At 36.7% G+C, this 20484-nt stretch overlaps 1 protein-coding gene across 4 annotated transcripts in view; it reads right to left on the bottom strand.

Moving 5' to 3' along the window:
* The window catches only part of CEP135 (centrosomal protein 135), a 69650-nt gene that overhangs the window by 41723 nt on the left and 7443 nt on the right, over positions 1 to 20484 (bottom strand). For 3 of the 4 annotated variants that reach the window (XM_046657273.1, XM_046657275.1, XM_046657274.1), the window contains exons 5-11: positions 19287 to 19428; positions 17321 to 17405; positions 13290 to 13418; positions 11808 to 12023; positions 9181 to 9282; positions 6343 to 6481; positions 2404 to 2627 (exon numbers count right to left, since the gene is read on the bottom strand). In XM_046657273.1, coding sequence (XP_046513229.1) covers positions 2404 to 2627; positions 6343 to 6481; positions 9181 to 9282; positions 11808 to 12023; positions 13290 to 13418; positions 17321 to 17405; positions 19287 to 19428 — 1037 coding nt within the window. The remainder of the gene's footprint in view (positions 1 to 2403; positions 2628 to 6342; positions 6482 to 9180; positions 9283 to 11807; positions 12024 to 13289; positions 13419 to 17320; positions 17406 to 19286; positions 19429 to 20484) is intronic. The other variant, XM_046657276.1, reaches the window with a different exon arrangement.

Genomic DNA, 20484 nt, shown 5'->3' on the forward strand with positions numbered 1-20484 from the left:
CTGAAGGCTATGAGGATAGGAACTATGTCTTCTTTATCTCGTATCCTCAGTGCCTCACTCATAGCAAGCATTCAGTATATATCTGTTGACTGAACCTAACTTTTTACCTAGACCTGATGTGCTTTGAACCAGCAAGTAATAAGGAAATGAAAGATTTACTAGGAACTAGGTATTACAGTGGACCCTTATGCAAATTATCTCATATAATCTTCACAAGAGGTTGTGGTTACTTTCCCCACTTTGCAAATGAGGAAACCAGAGTTCCATGAAGTTAGGTAACTTGTCCAAGGTCATAAAGTCAGTTTATGGGGTTTGAACTTCCATCAGGCCTCCAACTCCAAAGCACTTTCCACTATACTATACTCAAAACTCACAGGTGGAACCATGATGAGTACAAGGTGACCGGGACGGCACCCTCCCTACATAGATGACAGAGAATCAACCAGTGTATTGTTGTCAAAGATCACTGATATTAAAAATGTCAATATTTTTTCTGAGTTATTGCAATCCCAAGAAGCTGTGCCTAACAGTCTGCCATAAAGCAAGGGTTGAAAGCTCACAGCTCAAAAAATCTAGCTTTAGCGAGGTCTTTGTTGTTTGCCAACAAAGTGTTTCTAAACATGTTTAAAATATCCAGTTTTAGGTGGGGATGCACTCTCTAGTTTCCAGCACTCACAACTGTCTTACGCTCCACCCATTTCACTCATGTACATACCCATTATTCCCTATCATGCCTGCAATTTGTTATTGGGACACTAAAATGCTCTGAACACCTTAACTTCCTAAACTTTAGAAAATGAATTTTTTATCCATGTCAGGTAACATTAGAGCATTTCAAGAAAGTAAATAAGTTGAATGAGTGTGAGAAGTCTCCCCTAATTTTACCATTACTTTATCAATATCTCTCATTTGTCTTTCAATTGTGAATCTACACCAAGCAACTGAATCAAATATTTATGTTAAAAGTTTTGAGACATTTATCTACTCAGTTCTATTTAATAAATCCTTGATTTAACTGACCAAGCATTCTGTGGAAGATTCTCTACACAATAAAGGTGATCGATTCAGTGATTTATTTTTTTGAGTCCTAAGTATATATGGAACTTCAAAAACACACAGTAACACATAAATTACACTGTATTTCCCCACCAATTCATTCTGCTTATAATAGATAACATAGCATAGTGTTTTCACTGACACCTGTAAATCAAATTCAGCCATTACCCAGTGAGGTTAAAAAAGCAGACCACTCAGGGGGCCGGCCCTGTGGCTGAGCGGTTAAGTTCGCGCTCCGCTTTGGCAACCCAGGGTTTTGCCGGTTCGGATCCTGGGCAGAGGCATGGCACCGCTCATCAAGCCACGCCGAGGCGGCATCCCACATGCCACAACTAGAAGGACCCACAACTAAAAATACACAACTATGTACTAGGGGGCTTTGGGAGAAAAAGGAAAAACAAAATCTTTAAAAAAAAAGCCAAAACCAAAACAAAACACAGGCTAATCAGAAAACGACTCAAAATCATTTGACAATGGACACAGGATCTTCAGGAAAAAGATGACAGAATTGGTAAATTCAGCCAAGTCTGAAATCAAAAGTCTTGAGTTTTAATGACTTTACTCCCAACTTTCCATAATTTTATCTAGAGTGTAGATAATGTTAGGGCCATATAATCCTCCAGGACTCCTATAGCTCCAAAGCTTAAAAAAAAGAAAAATTTGAACAACTCAAATGAAACTCATAAAACATTAAAAATAATTAAGACCTAAAACAGAGACTCATGATTTTAACCTCTCATGAATCATGGTTAACTTCACCTAATACACATCTTTAGACTACCAACTTGTAAATGTGGTTGTAGTGGACAAATGGGACGATCTGCCCAGCACCCACTTCCACCTTCTACCTTCTCCTGCTGCATGGTTAGCAAGGAAGATGACTGGGCTGTGCGTGACCTGCCTTTCTGACTGGTCCAAGGCTGGGAATGGCATGAAGCCATGTTGCCTGACATGTGGACAAAGCCACTCTGCTTCGATAGAGAAAATGAAGGTGACACTGAAAGTAAAGGATAGAAAGAGAAGAAATGTCCAGTAGCATGAATTCCTGGTTCCAGTTTCTAGAAGCCCACATGTCCCTGCACCCCTCCCAGATACGTAAAATGAACGATTCGATCTTTCCTTTATTTCCAGGAATCAGTATGTTATGCTTTGTTTTTAAGTACTTTTCCTAATTAATGCAGTGTTCCTACAGCAGAGGTCAAGGAAAAAAACAAAAAACAAAACTAAGAAAGACTTCTGAAAAAGGAAGTATGAATAAAGTTACATTTAATACAATAATGAACCTGAAAAGTTTGTTCATAAAGATACTCTCTTGTCTTATCAATTACTCTTATAAAGAGATATTACCTTTTCTAGCGTTTTAAATCCTGGAATTTTTTCACGTGCAGAATAATTTGTAGAGCAAGATTTTCGCTGTATTATACGCTGGAGTCTTTCTAGCTCTTTCTTATAAAAATCTCGTTCTTCTTCTATACCTTTCAGGAATGTATCTAAACGAGAAGGTGACTTGTCTCGACGTTTTATTCCATGTTCTAGTCTCATTCTCTCAACTTCCAAAGTAAGTTCTCTTTCTGCAAATTAAAGTAATTAAATCTTAAAACAGTCTTGCATATAATATGCATAATTAGCCAAATAAATTCTACCAATAACTTTTAGAACGCAAGCTATTAAAAATCATTAACTGTTTGGTATATCACTTATAACTGCCAGATATTAAAGAGGTAAATATTGGAAGAAAAGGAGAAAAAAACAAAAGCAAAAATTAAATTAAAAGTTTAAATAAAATCTACTAAGTCAAAGTCCTCCTGCTTCTGTTTTATCACAAGGATGGTTACTATCGAGTATTATAGAATGAAGCAATAAATTACCACATGGCACTTTCTGGAGACCTGAAAATGCACTAAATATATCTACAATTATAATGAGCATGATTTTAACATTAAGCTTGAATTCAATACAGTGTATACACAAAGAGATAAAAACAATGTCTTTGTCCAAATAAACACAATTATTAACTTTTACCATAGAAATCACCTTTTCATGAGTCAAAAGTAGCCAATACTGACAATACTTCATACAGTTCACTCTAATTTAACTGACACTCATTACACTCTGAGGCATGAAATGATTTTCAAGACATATTCTGATTCACTCTCATCTCTCCTTTAATTCATTTGACAGATACTTGTTGAGCATTTACTACATGCCCAGCACTAGCTAGGGATACAAGTATGAAAAACACAGCCAAGATCAAACATACAGCATGCAACTGATCTGGAGGATGAATTGGCGTTCCATCCCAAGAAGGAGTGACTAGAGAGGAAAGAAGGAAGGAGAGTGGGAAGGAATGGGCAATTGTGTTTAAATGCTAAGAAGTCAAGTTAATAAATGAAAGGTGTCCACTGAATTTAGCATAATGGAGGTGAGTGATGACCTCAACAGAGCAGTTTTGTTGGTTAGGTGGGGACATAAGCCAACTGGAGTGGATTGAGAAGTTAAAGGGTAGTGGGTGATCAAGCAGAAACAGCAAGTGTGAATGACCTGTCAAGATGTTAAAGCTATGAAGAGGACCAAAGAGTGGCTGGAGAGAAATGGGTCAAAGTTTTTGTTTTAAAATAGGAGAAAAGTAAGCATTTTTGAATGCCAATGGGAAGAAACACCACAAAAACTAAGGTTACGGAAAGGAGATGGGCAGGTTTATGGACAGTCACATACAAAAGAATGAAAGTAGAGCACTACCTTACATCATAGACAAAAACCAACTAAGAATGGATTAAACTTTAATGTAAGACTTGAAACCATAAAACTCCTAGAAGAACATATAGGCAGTCAGCTCTTTGACATCAGTCTTAGCAGTATCCTTTTGAATATGTCTCTTCAGGCAAGGGAAATAAAAGAAAATAACCAAATGGGACTACATCAAACTAAAAAGCTTATGCACAACAAAGAAAACCATCAACAAAATGAAAAGACAGCCTACCAATTGGGAGACAATATTTGCAAATCATATACCCGATAAGGGGTTAATATTCAAAATATATAAAGAATTCATACAACTCAACAACAACAAAAAAGTCAGTTAGAAAATAGGCCGAGGATCTGAACAGACATTTTTCCAAAGATATACCACAGGCACATGAAAAGATGTTCAACATCACTAATTATTAGGGAAATGCAAATCAAAACTAGAATGAGGTATCAACTCTTTAACAATCAGAACAGCTATTATTAAAAAAACAAGAAATATCAAGTGTTAGAAAGGATGTGGAGAAAAGGGAACCCTTGTACACTGCTGGTGGGAATTTAAACTGGTGCAGCCACTATGAAAACAGTACGGAGATTCCTCAGAAAATTAAAAATAGATTTGCCATATGATCCAGCTATTCCACTTCTGGATATTTATCCAAAGAACATGAAAACACTAATTCAAAAAGATATATGCACCCCTATGTTCACTGCAGCATTATTCACAACAGCCAAGATCTGGAAACAACCCAAGTCCCCATCAATGGATGAATGGATAAAGAAGATATCGTGTATATATATATACATATATACACACACACACAATGGAATGCTACTCAGCCATAAAATAAGATGAAATTCTGCCATTTGTGACAACATGGATGGATCTTGAGGGTATTATGCCAAATGAAATAAATCAGACAGAGAAAGACAAATACCATATGATTTCACTCATGTGGAAGATAAACAAACAAATACATAGATCCAGAGGAAGACTGGTGATTACCAGAGGGTAAGGGAGTGGGAGGCGGGTGAAAGGGGTAAAGGGACACATTTGTATGGTGACAGATGGAAACTAGACTTTTGGTGGTGAACACAATGTAGTCTATATGGAAGTTGAAATATAATGATGTACACCTGAAATTTATATAATGTTATAAATCAATGTGACCTCAATTAAAAAAAAAAGGATGGACAGGTTTAAGATCTCGGAGCAAGGAACTGACAGAACGCCTCTGATGGCTTCTAATCTCTTAGGGAAACTAGAGGTAAAATCATCCGCTTAGAATGGCGAGTGGAATGAGAGTCACAAGTCTACTGAGCATGGAAAACATTGGAAATATTCCCTGTAGAGAGCGGGACATTAAGCAGTAAGAAATATGGAGTAAGATTTCCAGAGATCATAAGGGTGCTGCTGAGGTTCGAGACCATCCAACTTACAGTGCACCATCAATGTGTCGGGGACACACACAAGTGGTACTTTGCTGCTCGTGTGCAAATGTGTAGAAGGTAAATGTTTTGGTTGATCCATGCCTGGGTTTTTGGCAGGGGGTTGCATTCGAAACAAGAGAAACAAGGGAGTTTCAGATATCTGAAAGATTATGCTGAAATGACAGGCCCTAGCTAGCTATGAAAGGAAGTAAATTGCAAACTTTTATACATAGGTCTAAGCACTTTAATACAGTAACCTATTTAATCCTCACAACAACCTTTTGGGTTAGGTGCCATCATTAACCCCACATATAGGGAAACTGAGGCATGGAGAGGTGAGGAAACGTGCTCAAGTCATATAGCTAGTAAGTAGAGAAGGGCTCAAACAGATTATCCACATGGGATGCTGAAGAACCTAGGATATAGCATCTTCTTAAAATGGCACACTGACTTTCTTCTATTTCCTAAGATACATGGAGTTCGACAGCACCAGGCTTCTGTACTTGCCATTCCCTCTGCCTGGAAAACTCTGCAACTAGATCTTCATATGGCTGCTGTCCTGTCATCGAGCCCTTCAACTGATTGATCTCTATCACATCCCTCCATTTTAATACCTCCCATCATCTAAAATTAACTTCTTCATTTATACGTTACTAGTTTGTACCTCAAACCAACTCATTTAGGCCTGGTACCTGGCACCTGGCAGAAAGCCTATTTCAACTGTGTGTGTGTGTGTGTGTGTGTGTGTGTGTACTTTCAGGTGACACAACTGCATTTCCTTAAAAAGATTCTGTACTTCAATTTTTCACTATTTCAGAATGGTTCCTCTTAGTCATAATTAAGTCTATTATCAGTCTGCCTCAAAGAAGGGATGTACTTCAACTGAAAAATACTCAAGCAGGGTTCCCTCTACCAACTAGTTAAAATATAAGAGAATTCTGTAAGGTCCTTGAGGGAGAGACATTTTCTACTGTATCTACAGTGCCTCATATGGATTCTGGTATATAGCAGGCATGCAATAAATATTTATTGAATGAATGAATGAAAGATTATCTACCAAAAAAACACATCAAGAGATGATAATCAATTTTTAAGTTATCAACATTTTACCTGTAACTGCAAAACTTTCAATTTTTTTGGAAAGTCGTTGCTTTTCTTGTTCAAGCTGATGAACAACAGTTTCCAGGTCTGATTTTATAAGGAGTTCATCATTCAGTCTCTCCTTTTCTTTATGGCATAAGTTTAATTCCTGCAAATTTTAATACTATAAGATTTCTAACACTTTATAAAATATTATAGCACTTAGATATTTTGTAAGCATATTTACTTAAGAGTAATTCACATACACATACTCTTTTAATTTGTCAAATATGGTTTCAATTAAAGTTAATTATCAATTGTGGCTAAAAGAACAACAAAATCCAAATGTCAACAGTGCTCCTGAGTAGAATTATTAGATTTTCCTTTAATTTGTTCAGCATATTGTCCTATTTTTTAAAAATTAATATGTCCTGGGGCCAGCCCCATGGCCGAGTGGTTGGGTTTGCACATTCTGCTTCAGCAGCCTGGGGTTTTGCTGGTGCAGATCCTGGGCGCGGACATGGCACCGCTCCTCAGGCCATGCTGAGGCAGCATCCCACATAGTACAAGCGGAAGAATCTACAGCTAGAATATACAACTATGTACTGGGGGGGCTTTGGGAGAAGAATTTAAAAAAAAAAGATTGGCAACAGATGTTAGCTTTGGTGCCAAACTTAAAAAAAAATTAATATGTACTTGTGCAATAACAAAATTTAAAGCTTTTTTATGTTTAAAGGAGGGCAGTAGTAAGACACAGTGCTCTAAGACGACCATAGGTGTCTATCCATAACCACGGTGGTTACTTTCTAAGCCTCATCTGCACAATGCGGTTAAGACTAGTACCTGGACACGGAGGATTCACTGTGAGGATGAATCTATGGACGGGAAGTACTCCACACAGTGTCCAGCACATGGGAAGTGCTTATGAGTGTCGGCTATTAATACCAATTAGTATCTATCTTAAAAATACATAAAATATAGCATTAATAAAAAAATAAGAAAGGCCAGAAAGTAACTACAGCAGCATCTTACTGTTAGCCAATACTACTGAAACCTGGTCACAGTTCTGACACAAGCATTATGAACCACATCAACTTGTTTATGATGTGCATACAAACAGCAGTAAACAAACACCAAAAACCCCAGCCCTCAGGAAGTTTACACTGTGGTGAAAACACCATGAAAACATCTACTTTACTTTGTGTGTGTGTGTGGAAGAGCGGCCCTGAGCTAACATCTGTTGCCAATCTTCCTCTTTTTGCTTGACGAATATTGTCACTGAGCTAACAGTGCGGCTGATCTTCCTCTATGTTATATGTGGGACGCCTCCACAGCATGGCTTGATGAGTGGTGCTAGGTCTGTGCTTGGGATCTGAACCTGTGAACCCCAGGCCACCAAAGCAGAGTGTATAAACTCAACCACTACGCCACTGGGCTGTCCCCTCTACTTTACATTTATTGACCTGGGAGAATTTTACAATATCTATGAGACTCAAGAGTGGACAACATTTAGCAAGGTTAGCTAATTCCATTATTCAAAATTGAATTGTACTCAATACCTGCTAAAGCAGTTGAATGAAACAGGAAGCCACTGTGATAGGCTGTCACCTGTGTGCCAGCCTATCACAATGGCTTTGTTTTTCAATTTGCCTTATGCCACCAGAACACTGCAGTTGGACTGCATAAAGAGTATACATAATGAGAAAACTTGGAAATTAGTCTTAGTCGTTGTTTCTGATCTTAGCAGAAACTCATCCAAATTAACAGGCCACCCAGGAGTTTTTACCAGCAAGCAAGCATTCTACCAGTTCTAGACTACAGGACTGTATGCCATATCTAGGCATATGCTGGGATGATTACTATTTTTCTCATTTGAAAACTACCAGAACAAACAATACGACTAGGAAAATGGACGGCACCACCAAACAAACCTATTAAAAGAGGACTGAGTCCTTTTAATAAAAGTCAATTTTATCAAGTAATTATCAATTTCTAGTTTTAATATTAGTAAACTGACAAGTCGCGAAGTAGCTAAAAGAATATAAAATTCATAACAGGTTTTCCAAATTTGAACTTAAATTATCATCTACTATAAATGAGATTAAAGAATTATAAAAATATAAATGAAACTAAATATACCCATACACTAGAATACTATTCAGCCATAAAAAGGAAGTACTGATATATGCTACAACATGCATGAATCTTGAAAACACTGTGCTAAGGGAAAGAAGCCAGTCACAAAAGGCCACATATTGTATAATTCCACGTGTATATAATGTCCAGAATAGGCAAACCTATAGAAACAGAAAGCAGGTTAGTGGTTGTCAGGGGCTGAGCAGAGGAAAATGGGGAGTGACTAATGGGTATGAGGTTTCTTTTTGGAGTGATGAACATATTCTGGGATTAGACAGCACACAGTGATGGCTGCATGACTTTGTGACTACAGTTGCCCCTATGCATGCGTGGATTCAACCAACTGTGGATAGAAAGGCTTACGATGGTTGCATTTGTACTGAACATGTACAGACCTTTTTTTCTTGTCGTTATTTCCCAAACAAACAATATAGTACAACAAATATTTACACAGCATTTACACTATATTAGGTATTATAAGCAACCTAGAGATGATTTAAAGTAACGGGAGAATGTGTGTACGTTATGTGCAAATACTAGCTGTTTTGTAAGGGACTCGAGCATCTGTGGATTTTGGTAGGTGTGAGGGTCCTGGAACCAATTCCCTGCAGATACCGAGGGTCGACTGTATACTAAAGCCAATAAACGGTACACTTAAAAGAGGCAGTATTATGATATGTAAATTCTATCTCAATTTAAGAAATATATGTTAAAGAATAAAAATTTTCTTACCAAAAACTCTGGCACTTTAATATGACATCTACTCACCAGCTGAAGTTTTGCCATTGTTTCTTCAAGATTCCGCATTTCAGAGAGTTTTCTTTTAATCTCTTTCTAGGAATAAAAAGCTTATTAGGTAAACACCTAAAAGTCAAGAAAACTTGTCACTAAGATACACTGCAAATAAGACTAAGTCATTTTTTGAGTAGTTCACGTTCCCTCTCACCAGTGAGATCTGAGGCTCTAGCCCTAAGCCTCAATTTCAACGAAGAGGAGGCAAAGCTTAGGCTTCTCTTTAATTTCTTGGCATCCTGAATGCCCACAGGGATCTATTTGTAACATCTGGAACAAGAGAGCCCTTGAAAATCTCTTTATACTTGCAGGACTTTCCTTTAGCCTTGATTTTCAGGATTCATGTCATGGCACTGTCATTTTCTATCCTATCTGCTCTCTCCCCATCTGTGACTACCAGTCTGGATCCTCTAGACTGCAACTGAGAGTGAATGCCAAGATTAAAATACAAGCTAATAGAACTCTTTTTTTGAGCCAAGTTATCATTCCTGAGACTGCCAACGGGGCACGCGAAGCCGTGTTAACATGTTGTGTGCATGGGCATAGAAGACGCAAAAGGAGGTGGAAAAGGAGAAGGATGACATACAGGAGGGTTGCAGTGAAACTAGAGTCACAAAAGCGAAATTAAAACTGCACTAATTACATTCTTTTTCAAGATTGTTTTGGCTATTCCAGGTCCTTAAGACTCCATATGAATTTTAGGATTTTTTTTCTATTGCTGCTAAAAATGCCACGGGGATTTGGACAGGGATTGCACTCAATCTGTAGATTGCTCTGGGCAGTATGGACACAGGAACAACGTTACGTCTTCCAATCCATGAACGCAGGATGTCTTTCCATTTATTTCTCTTCTTTAATTTCTTTCAGCAATGTTTTATAATTTTCAGTGTATAAGTCTTTTGCCTCCCTGGTTAAGTTTATTCCTAAATATTTTATTCTTTTGATGCTACTGTCAATGGGATTATTTTCTTAATTTTCTTTTTGGCGTGTTAATTATTAGCATATAGAAATGAACCCGATTTTTGTGCATTGATTTTGTATCCTGCAACTTTGCTGAATTTTCTTATTAGATCTAATTTTTTGTGGAATCTTTAGGATTTTCTACATATAAGATCATGTCATCTGGAAACATAATTTTACTTCTTTCTTTCCTATTTGTATGCCTTTTATTTCTTTTTCTTACCTAATTGCTCTTGCTAGGACTTCCAGTACTATGTTGAATAGAAATGGTGAGAAGGGGCAACCTTGCCTTGTTCCCGATCTTAGAGGAAAAGCTTTCGGTCTTTCACCAATGAGTATACTGTTAGCTGTGGGCTTTTCACATATGGCCTTTATTATGTTGAGGTAGTTTCCTTCAATTCCACTAACTAGTAGAAATGAAACCATATAAAATTAATTCAGTGATGTAGAGTAGTGGTTCTCAAACTAGGTTACACCCATTCCTGGGATAAGATGAAGATTTTCCAAGCATTATGTAAAACTCCCGTATATACATAGCTTTAAGGAATTAATAGCTGCATTCTTAATTTGCACATATAATCTTTCTTAAAAATTATCTGAGATGCGGCTTGTGGTCTAGGTATCATGTGAATTCTCCTTCCCCACCTTCCCTTTCGCAGCTGTCTTTCTTCCACTTTTCAAAAGAAAGGCATGCATCTAATAGCACACTACCTCGAGATATAAAAAACTTTTGAAGCACCAGACAAAAGGATAATCTGAAATGTTACGGCTGGCTGAAGCCTTTAATTAAGACACTATTTTCTGCCATTATATCTCACTAAGAGATGTATTTCCAATAGAATTTAATTTTCATTTAATAAGTATTTATCAACATTTGTACAATATTTACCACTTTGATCCACTGATTGCTAATAATTCTAATAGTAACATTATTCAGAGGAAAATGTTATCACTTTGAACCTTACTGTCACAGGACATTTTTTAAAATAAAAAATTTCAATTCATATATTTTTTTATTGCAGAGACGTTTGACAGACTGATCATAAAAAAATATTCAAGCATAAAATCTGTTAAAATAGGATAAAATTTTGTGAGAATTTCAAGAAGAAAGGGTCATTTGAATTCCACCGGCTATATCTAAAAGAACGATGTGACAGTTTTAAGAGATCGATATTTAAAATAAACTAAAAATTAAATCCCTTGTGTCTATTTAAAATTAAAGATGAAAAATGTTAGCTATCAAGTGGAAAATGTGCAAGGACATATGCGGTTTCAAAAGGTACCTTTAAAGGGTTCGTGAGCGCAAAATGACATAGAGGAGAAACTTCTGAAGATTGCTCCCAGTGCAGAGATAAAAGGACAGAGAGAAAAATCTCAAAAGAAAATAGGACAGAGGCTGGAGAACTATCCTAAGAAGAGGTGTGCTTCAGAAAGACAACCAAACAACTCAGACAAGTGCAAGCATTTACAGGGCATAAACAACACGTTAGACAACCCTGAATCACAAAACCAACCAACCAAAAGACCCAAACTGAGCCTTTTGATAAAGGGCTCAGGTTCACTCTGATCCAGGAGGATTAATGAAGCTGCCCGCAAGCTAGACATACCTTTGCTTCCTCAAGTTCTTTATCAGCAGTCTCAAGTACTTCTTCTTTATGTCTTTCCAACTGCTGTGCTAACTGGTCTATTTCAGTTAATTCTTGGCAGAGTTTCTCATTTTTGTTACTTAAATTAACAACTTCAGTTGTCACTGTTTCCTTGGTTTCCATAAGCTCTTGTATATGCTTCTCCAGGTCTTTATTAGCTTGCTGAAGAAAGTCAACCTAAATTGAATTTGTAGTACATAAGATATATGAATTGGGAAATTATCCTAAATACTGAACTTTCAAAATAATAGTTCATAATACTGTATTTTTTAATACTGAAAATTAAAACCACAGCTATTTTACATTTGCAAACTTATCCTGTTTAATTTGCAAAACTGATAATGTGGTTTAATAAGAATACATAGCCATTGGCTTTCAATTTTCAAGCAGAGAAGGACAGGAAACTTGTGTGAACTTTTTCCCAACACAGAGTTCTAAAGACATGACAAGAATACGACTATGATGATAATATTACTCTAGACTGTGCTGTCCAATGTAGGGGTCACTCGCATCCACGTGTGGCTACTGAACGTGCATGTGGCTAGTCCAAACTGAGATGTGCTATAAATGTAAAATATACACAGGATTTCAAAGACTTAGTACAAAAAACCAAAAAAGAAAAAAGAATGTAAAATATTTCAATGACATTTTATAACATTAATTACATATTGAAATAATATTTTGGGTATTTTGAGGTAAACACATTATTAGAATTAATTCCACCTGTTTCTTTTTACTTTTTTAATCCAGCGACTAAAGAATGTTAAAGCGCATATGTAGCTTCTCTCACATTTGCATTAGACAGCACCGCTCTAGAGCTTCTGCTGGTATCTGTGACTGACACTATTCTGGCTGCAGTCCAGGCAGCACAGACATGTCTAAATTTCTGAAGGTCACGTGTCATGCTTTACGGAACTCTCCTGTTCTTTCACTCTTAGGTCAAAGGCATTGCAAAAGAATCCATTACAGAGGTAGTTAAAAATTACATGTTTAATTTTTATATTTATTTTTAAAAATTCTCTTTTTTACATTATAAAATATACAGTCACAAAATTTTTGAAAACAAAGAAAATCATAGAGAAGAATGTCCCATCACACAAAGATAAACTTTGTTAATATATTTTGGTGTATTCTCTTCCAGTGTTTTCTCTCTCTGAGTTCATAAATACATTTTTTAAAGGCAAATTGAAAATCACATTGTGTCTACAGTTTATTCTCTTCTTTTAAATATTAACATTATAGTGTATATAGTCCTTCCTCATTAAATATTCTTTAAAAACAAGATTTTTCAACAGCTGCACCCTATTCCTGGTACTCTGGCTCTATCAAGTTTTTCCCAGTGTAAACAATCCCTCAGTGAACAACTCTGCCACTTTCACAAACCCTTAGACCATTATAAACACAATTTCATATACTCAGTGAAATAATCATAAAATTCATTACCTGAATATTTAAATGAGCAATAAGCTTTTCATTGGTTTTATTTCTAGTCTCCAGAGAGAGGATGTCAGGGGAGCGACCACCATCCAATGCGACCGACAGTCGTTCTATCTCTCGCTCTCTTAGCTCAATCTGAAGACATAAAGTTGTGTTATCACTTAAAGAAATCTGGTTTTGACCCAAACTGATTAACACTGGACAAACATTTACTTGGATATACTTCTATTTATCTTTTTTTTTTTTTTAATTTTTTTTTATTTTTCCTTTTCTCTCCCAAAGCCCCCTGGTACATAGTTGTGTATTTTTAATTGTGGGTCCTTCTAGTTGTGGCATGTGGGATGCCGCCTCAGCATGGCCTAATGAGCGGTGCCATGTCCATGCCCAGGATTCGAACTGGCAAAACCCTGGGCCACCAAAGCAGAGCACACAAACTTAACCACTCAGCCACGGGGCCAGCCCCTCTATTTTTCTTAAGTTGCACAATGTATACAAGAGATTAACATTCATATATGTACCCACACATATATGGGATTACAAAATGCATATAAGTAGAGCAAAAACAAACTACACAGAAAATGTCAACATAACAATTGTCAACATAGAGGCCTGGCCCAGTGGCGTAGTGATTAAGTTTGGGCGCTCCACCTTGGCAGCCCAGGTCTGCAGGTTTGGATCCGGGCCATGGACCTACACCACTCATCAGCCACGCTGTGTCAGCAACCCACACATAAGCTAGAGAAAGATTTGTATAGACGTTAGCTCAGGGCAAATCTTCCTCAAACAAAAAGAGGAAGACTGGCAACAGAGGTTAGCTCAAGGCAAATCTTCCTCAGCAGAAAAAAAAAAGAGAGAGAAAGAGAACTGTCAACATAGCTTTCATAAGTATTTCCATTGAATAGATTCTTCCTAATTTAATTTTTGGGTTTTCTCCTCCTCCTCTAAGATTAGGGAATGTTTATATAAAAAGAAACTACCGAGTACTGGAACTGAGTCTGAACTACTTCAGTGTTTGGTGAAATAAATGGAGAATAAACGAAGGAATGTAAAACCCAAAGAAAAGTGAACTGCTACAGAAACTCAATATTAAAAAGGATAGGAAGCTGGAGTAAATTCAATTATCTACTATTTAGAAAACAACAGATGCATAATCAAAAAGATCACTATTCACTATGAATTCACACTTATTCACATGCAAGAATTTGGAAAAACCCACACACTTTCAATCTTTGGCTTTTTTTCCCAAAAACCCCCTGAAAACAAAAACCAAGTACTCAGTTCAACAATTACTGAGCACAGTTCTAGGTACACAGAGAAGAATAAAACACGGTCCTTGACTTTCAGGAACACAGCTTTACAGAGAAAACCAGCAAGTAAACCAGTAATTGCTACCTAATACATTGTTCAATGGTAGAATAAAGGAAATAGGGATATGGCACCAAAGTATCTAAGGGAATAAAGTGATTTACTCCCCATGATATATTCACGCATGTGGAAATTAGTGAAGGCCTTATCAAATAAGTATGTCCAAAGGGTTACAAATGATGCTATGAAGAGAAGAAAGGAGGGATGCTCCAGGCAGTGACAGAAGCATAAAACAACACGGTATGTTTGAGGGAGTAGAAATGGCTCAGCATAACTGGACTGTCATGTGCAGGGGAACTAACGGTGGGAGATGAGTCTCAAGTATCAGGCAAGAACTAACTATGATAAGCTCTGAATACTTTGCTCACAGAAAGATTACTCTGGATAAAGGATCCATCTGATGAGAAAAGAAGCAGAAGCAAGGAAACCTATTGTAGAAATGTACAAGAGAGGATTAAGGCCGAAAATAAACAGTGGGATAGGGTAGAGCAGAAGAAATAAGTTTAGGAAGTACTTACACAGAACTGACAGAACTTGGTGGTGTGTGAAGGGAAGACAACCAGATCTGGAAAGACTAAAGAGTGTTAGGTTGGGCAGATGGTGATGCTACCAACCAAAGGAGACAACACAGGAGGAAAAACAGAGTGGAGGTAGAAGTAACAAGTTCAGTACTAGGCATCTGATTATGAAGAACCTTCATCCAAGTGGAAATGCCCAGTGCTAAGTTGAGTATACGAGTCTAGAGCTCAGCAGAGAGCTTTGAGTCTGAGAGCTTGGGGAGTCATCAACATACAGACAATATCTTAAATCAAAAGAGTGGATGAGACCACTTGAGAAAATATACAGAGAAAGAAGAAGGGGTCAAAGACAGAATCTTCATAAACACTGATACTTCAGGGAATGGGCAGAGGGAAAAAAGCACAGAAAAAATTATAAGAGGTTAAAAAAAAAGGAGAGAAAATGAAATCATGGAAGAGTTTCTAAGAGAAATTATCAATAACGTCAAATACCACAGAGTGGGTCAAGAAAATAAAGACTAAAAGTATCCTTTTGGATCTAGCAATTAATGTGACTGGTGTCATTAACTAGGCTAATTTATGTAGTGGGGGGCAGAAGCCAGACTGCAATAGGTCAAGCAGTGAGCAGAAGGTAGAGAAGTGGAGACAGAGGAGTAAGACACTCTTTAGAGAAGTTGCATGAGGGAGAAGGAGAAGGCATTAGCAAGAGGGAGAGGTGGTTAGAGAGATTTTTTTAAGGGATGTTAGTGATGATGATAGCGCCTTCTCATAGGACTGTCACGAAGATTAAAAGAATTAATAATTACAAAGTGGCCATATAAGAAAGAAATTAAAAGTGATCAAAGCAAAGTCCTAAGGAGAAGAGAGGAACTGGGGCCAAGAACAGAGATAGAAAGACTAAGCCTTAAACAGGAAGACCACCACCCTACCCATTAAGTCTTGAGAGCCTGGGTGTGAATATTGCGAATTTTAAAGGCAGAGATAGGAAGTTGAGATAAGGCGATATCCTTAGAAGGAGGGTATCATAGGTTGGGGAAAGAGCTTGAAGAGAACAGCAAAATTTAGAACATATGCTGAGAAAAACAAAACTCAAGCAAAAAAAAAAAATTGACAGGGAGCAGAGTAGACTCAGCTAAGACTGATAACCACAACAAACTGGCAGTTTCAATCAGAATGGTCAAGCTGTTTTCTCCAAATACCTCAGCCACCACACAGAGATGGTAAAGACTGGTCAGTTTATGTTCATAAAGTACTTGGAAAAAATGTGATGAAAGTGTGATTATAATTTGAAAAAATACCAATAATATTCAACTCGTGCATATTTGATATTTTCAACATTTCTCCATAAAGTAAGTTTTTTGGTTGACATTATTACGATTCCTTTTCTTTTAACGCCATTTTTATCCAAATAATCCTCAAAGTACTTTACAAACTTAACAGTTACCCCAACATATAAGTTAGATCTATATTTGTATGTGCAGATCACATCACTCCAAAAAAATGCAGTCATGTGCAGAAAATGAAAAACGTGTTACCCAATTTAAACTTCAGGAAGCATATGAAGAGAGAAAGCCTGCAATTACTCAAATCAGAATTTAGCCAAGACACCAACAGAAAATATGAAACAACAACACTTGTATGGTTATGATCTAATTCTGTACCTACTTCCCCCGATTCTTCAAAAACTTTTATCAAATACTAGTGCTTGCAAAGAAAGCAAAAAAAATATGGCAACACAGAAATAAGAGCAACTTCCAAAGAGACTTATGTTCAAAATAACAAAACCCCTAAGTTAAGAGTAAAAAAATACTTAAAAGACCATTATAAAACATAGCACACTTCAATAAAATAACCCCTACGATGGAAACAGTAATACGGTTATAAAACTCTATTTGGGTAAATATTTGACTCACCTAAAAGAAAAACAATTAAATAAAACAAAATGAAAAACTACAATTCATAATGAAGGGAATGCACTAGAGTTCTCTAAAGACATCTAAACGATTCCAGCTATTAACTCTATTAACACATGGATGAAAAACGTAAAAGCTGCATAAAAACTCAGTATCAGTAATATCAAATATAACCCAGTTCTCTTTACAATCATAGCATACTCATCTCAAGCCCCACTATGCAAGTAAATAAAAATCCTACCTGCTTGTTATAATCTCTCAGTCCACTTTCCATCATTGCTAATTTTTCTTGTAACTGGTGGACTTCCTGTTGAAGTTCTTGAATTCTGAAACACATCCATAACTAATGCCAATATACTTTTGTTAAGAAATACAAAATAACAAGAAACAAAACTAGATACATTCTTTTGTAAATTCTCTACTTTCTGTTTCTCAATGAGATATGAGGTGCTGTGCCAAAGGGTTCCAAAACCACTGCATAAATAGAGTACAGCATCCTGTAGAGTTAATTTTCTAAGAGATAAAAACTTGAGTGGTAAATAATTTGAAACAGATAAGTTATGTAATAAAACGCCCACTACTGCATTTCGATCCTTATGTTCAGGAACCTGAGGTTCTAGGCCAAAATTCACAACATTATTAAGTGAAATAAGGGACTAAAATGTTTTCTGACCCTAACTGATCCTGTATTTTCTAATAAACCACCTGCAATCCTGGGAAGAAGAAAAATATTGAGACATACCACAATTTTCTAAGTAATTACAGCAAAAGACCTACTCCTTTCTGGAACTGGTTAATTCTAACAGAATCAGGATTTGTCCAGGTTACCTGAATTCTACAATTGCTCACGTGGATTTATACTACACCCAACCTTGCCAAGCATTAACATAAATATGACACAACCATTTTCACACTGGAAAGATAAAGCCTGAAGCTGGGTCTGCTTTTAAGAGAGATTTTCTAGGGGGTAGAGTAAGCGAGGCTGGACACAGCTCATCCCTGCTTTTACTGGAACCAACATTTTCTACTCATCTAGGTGCAGGAGAAGAGCATGTATGCAACTGAACTCATTTATGCACGAATGACTCAATACAAACAAAGGGGGGGTGTGCAAATTAAAATAAGATAATCAAGAGACTAATGCCACCTAAGACAGTTTGATAGGAAATAAAAATGTTAAGGAGAAAGAAAGACGAAGAAAATGATACAAATACAGCCCAAAAAAACTCCTTAAATAATACCAATACATTGCCTGAGAAATCCTAGATTAAAACTGTAACAGAAGAACAAAATACAAAATATGTCATGGTTAAGGTTAGGTTAGATAACTGTATAAATACAGATACATAATACCGTGTTAGAATAACTGAGCTAAGAGATCCTAATCAGTACCTCAACCACATTTCTTTTTAGATTGTTACATTGAGATTAATAAAGTGGCAAACTCTCCCATATTCTCTGCATAACCTACAAAATAGAAAGTTATCTGCACTAACCATTTCCACTAGTGTATTCCATATTTTAAAGTGTTTCTCCAGCTATGACCGCAGAAGTTGTCACTAGTGCTCTCTTGCTCCTTTGAATCCTTTATAATTTTCTTAATGGCATTTTATGTATTTCTCCTTGTTTCATCTTCACTACTGGATTTTAAGCTTCTCAAAAGCAGCAATACCATCTCATTCATCTTTACATCCCCAGAACATTTACATAGTGCTCTTCCCAGAGAGATTAACAAAGTTTCAACTAAAATGGAATTTAGTTGATTGCAATTTAAGGAAATACAAACATACAGAGCTAGAGAATCATGAAGCAAGAATTTCAAAGCCAGTTACAAATCTATTCATGTCCATTGGCATTTGACGTAAATCTCAAGTAATAGAGTCCTGTAAAAAATAACTTTACTTGGGTGGTGAAACTCAATGTCAAAGCAACTCTACTAAAACAGGTTCTAAATGGCACTACACTGTTTTACAGTAAACAGACAGAAACATCAAATACACAATCTATCTGAAACCAACATTTCAAAACAAGTTTAACAACATTCGATACTCAGAATACATTCAGAAAGTATTTACTGAGTGCTTGTGCAAAGTTCTGTGCTAGCCGCTGGGGATACAACAGTTCAGAAGACAAAAGCCCTACTATCAAGAAACTTAGTTAATCAAGTGATCAATTAACAAAAGCCAACAAAAAATTATTTAATGCACCTGTTATCAGCCACCTGCAGGAGGTCTGCAATGTAAGGGTCTTCTGGCTGAGGCACTGGATATGAACTGACTTCAGAGGGAGGGACTGGTTCGTCAATTTGCATACGCTGGCGCCTGAAAGCAATACTCCTTTTCTTGCCACCTAGAAAAAACACACGTATTTCAAAAAACTAAAAAGAAACAACCATTATCTTAGAATTAAATATTCCAGAAGGTTAGCCCTTTTGTTATAAAGTGTGCCTCTGGCTCATATTATACACTGATAAAATATTTGCTCCCTCATATATAAATACCTACTCTGATCTTTATAAATAACGCCATTTCTGAAAACCTCAACAAGACATGGTTATACAATAAGTTTTACTTTCTGTATGCTTACATGTATGCCCAGATTTAATCTATTCCTCCACTAGATGGGGACCAGACATCAGCAAGATCAAGTGTGCCATGTGGTGTCCACTATGATGAGCTCAGGAAATCATCACCAGCAGAAAACTGTGAAACAAGGAGCTTAAGACAGTGGGAACTAAATACACATGCTTATTAAGCAAGGCCAAAAGAACAGGTAATTGAAACTTAAAGTAGCAAAATTAGTATATAATGGAACGTCATCTGTAACATAAAATCATGCTACAATCTAAATTAGTGGAGAAGGTTTTCTTAATTATCCTTAAAACTGGCAGGAATAATTTCTTTGTAGGAATAGATATAGCCTCTCTTGGTCCAAACGTGGATACTTTACCTTTTCCAGCATCTGCCCAAGATGAGACGTAAACTTGAAAAACTATTGATCCCCACGAAGAACAAACATAACCCACAAGTTTGTCTTCATTAGAATCCTAATAAATTTTGTATACTTCTATCTCTCATTTTGAAGATGAAGCAACCGAGGGAAAAGTATTTAAATGACCTGATGTAATTATACACCTAAATACGATGAATGATTTTCTTCTTCCTTTGTCTCCTGGTTTTCTTCCTTGATTCCTCCTCAGTTTCTTTCAAAGACCCTCTTCTCTTTTTCCATCAGTCCCTTAAATGCCAACTTCCCTAGGGTCTGTCTTTGATTCTCTCTTCTCAGTCTACATGATCTCACCGGATATTTCCTACCACATCCATAGCTTCAATTTCTATGATACTCCAGTGACTCCAAATTTGAATCTCCGTCGGGGACCACACTTCTGAGAACAGATCTATATAT

Source organism: Equus quagga, chromosome 3, assembly GCF_021613505.1.
Source record: "Equus quagga isolate Etosha38 chromosome 3, UCLA_HA_Equagga_1.0, whole genome shotgun sequence".
NCBI lineage: Eukaryota > Metazoa > Chordata > Mammalia > Perissodactyla > Equidae > Equus > Equus quagga.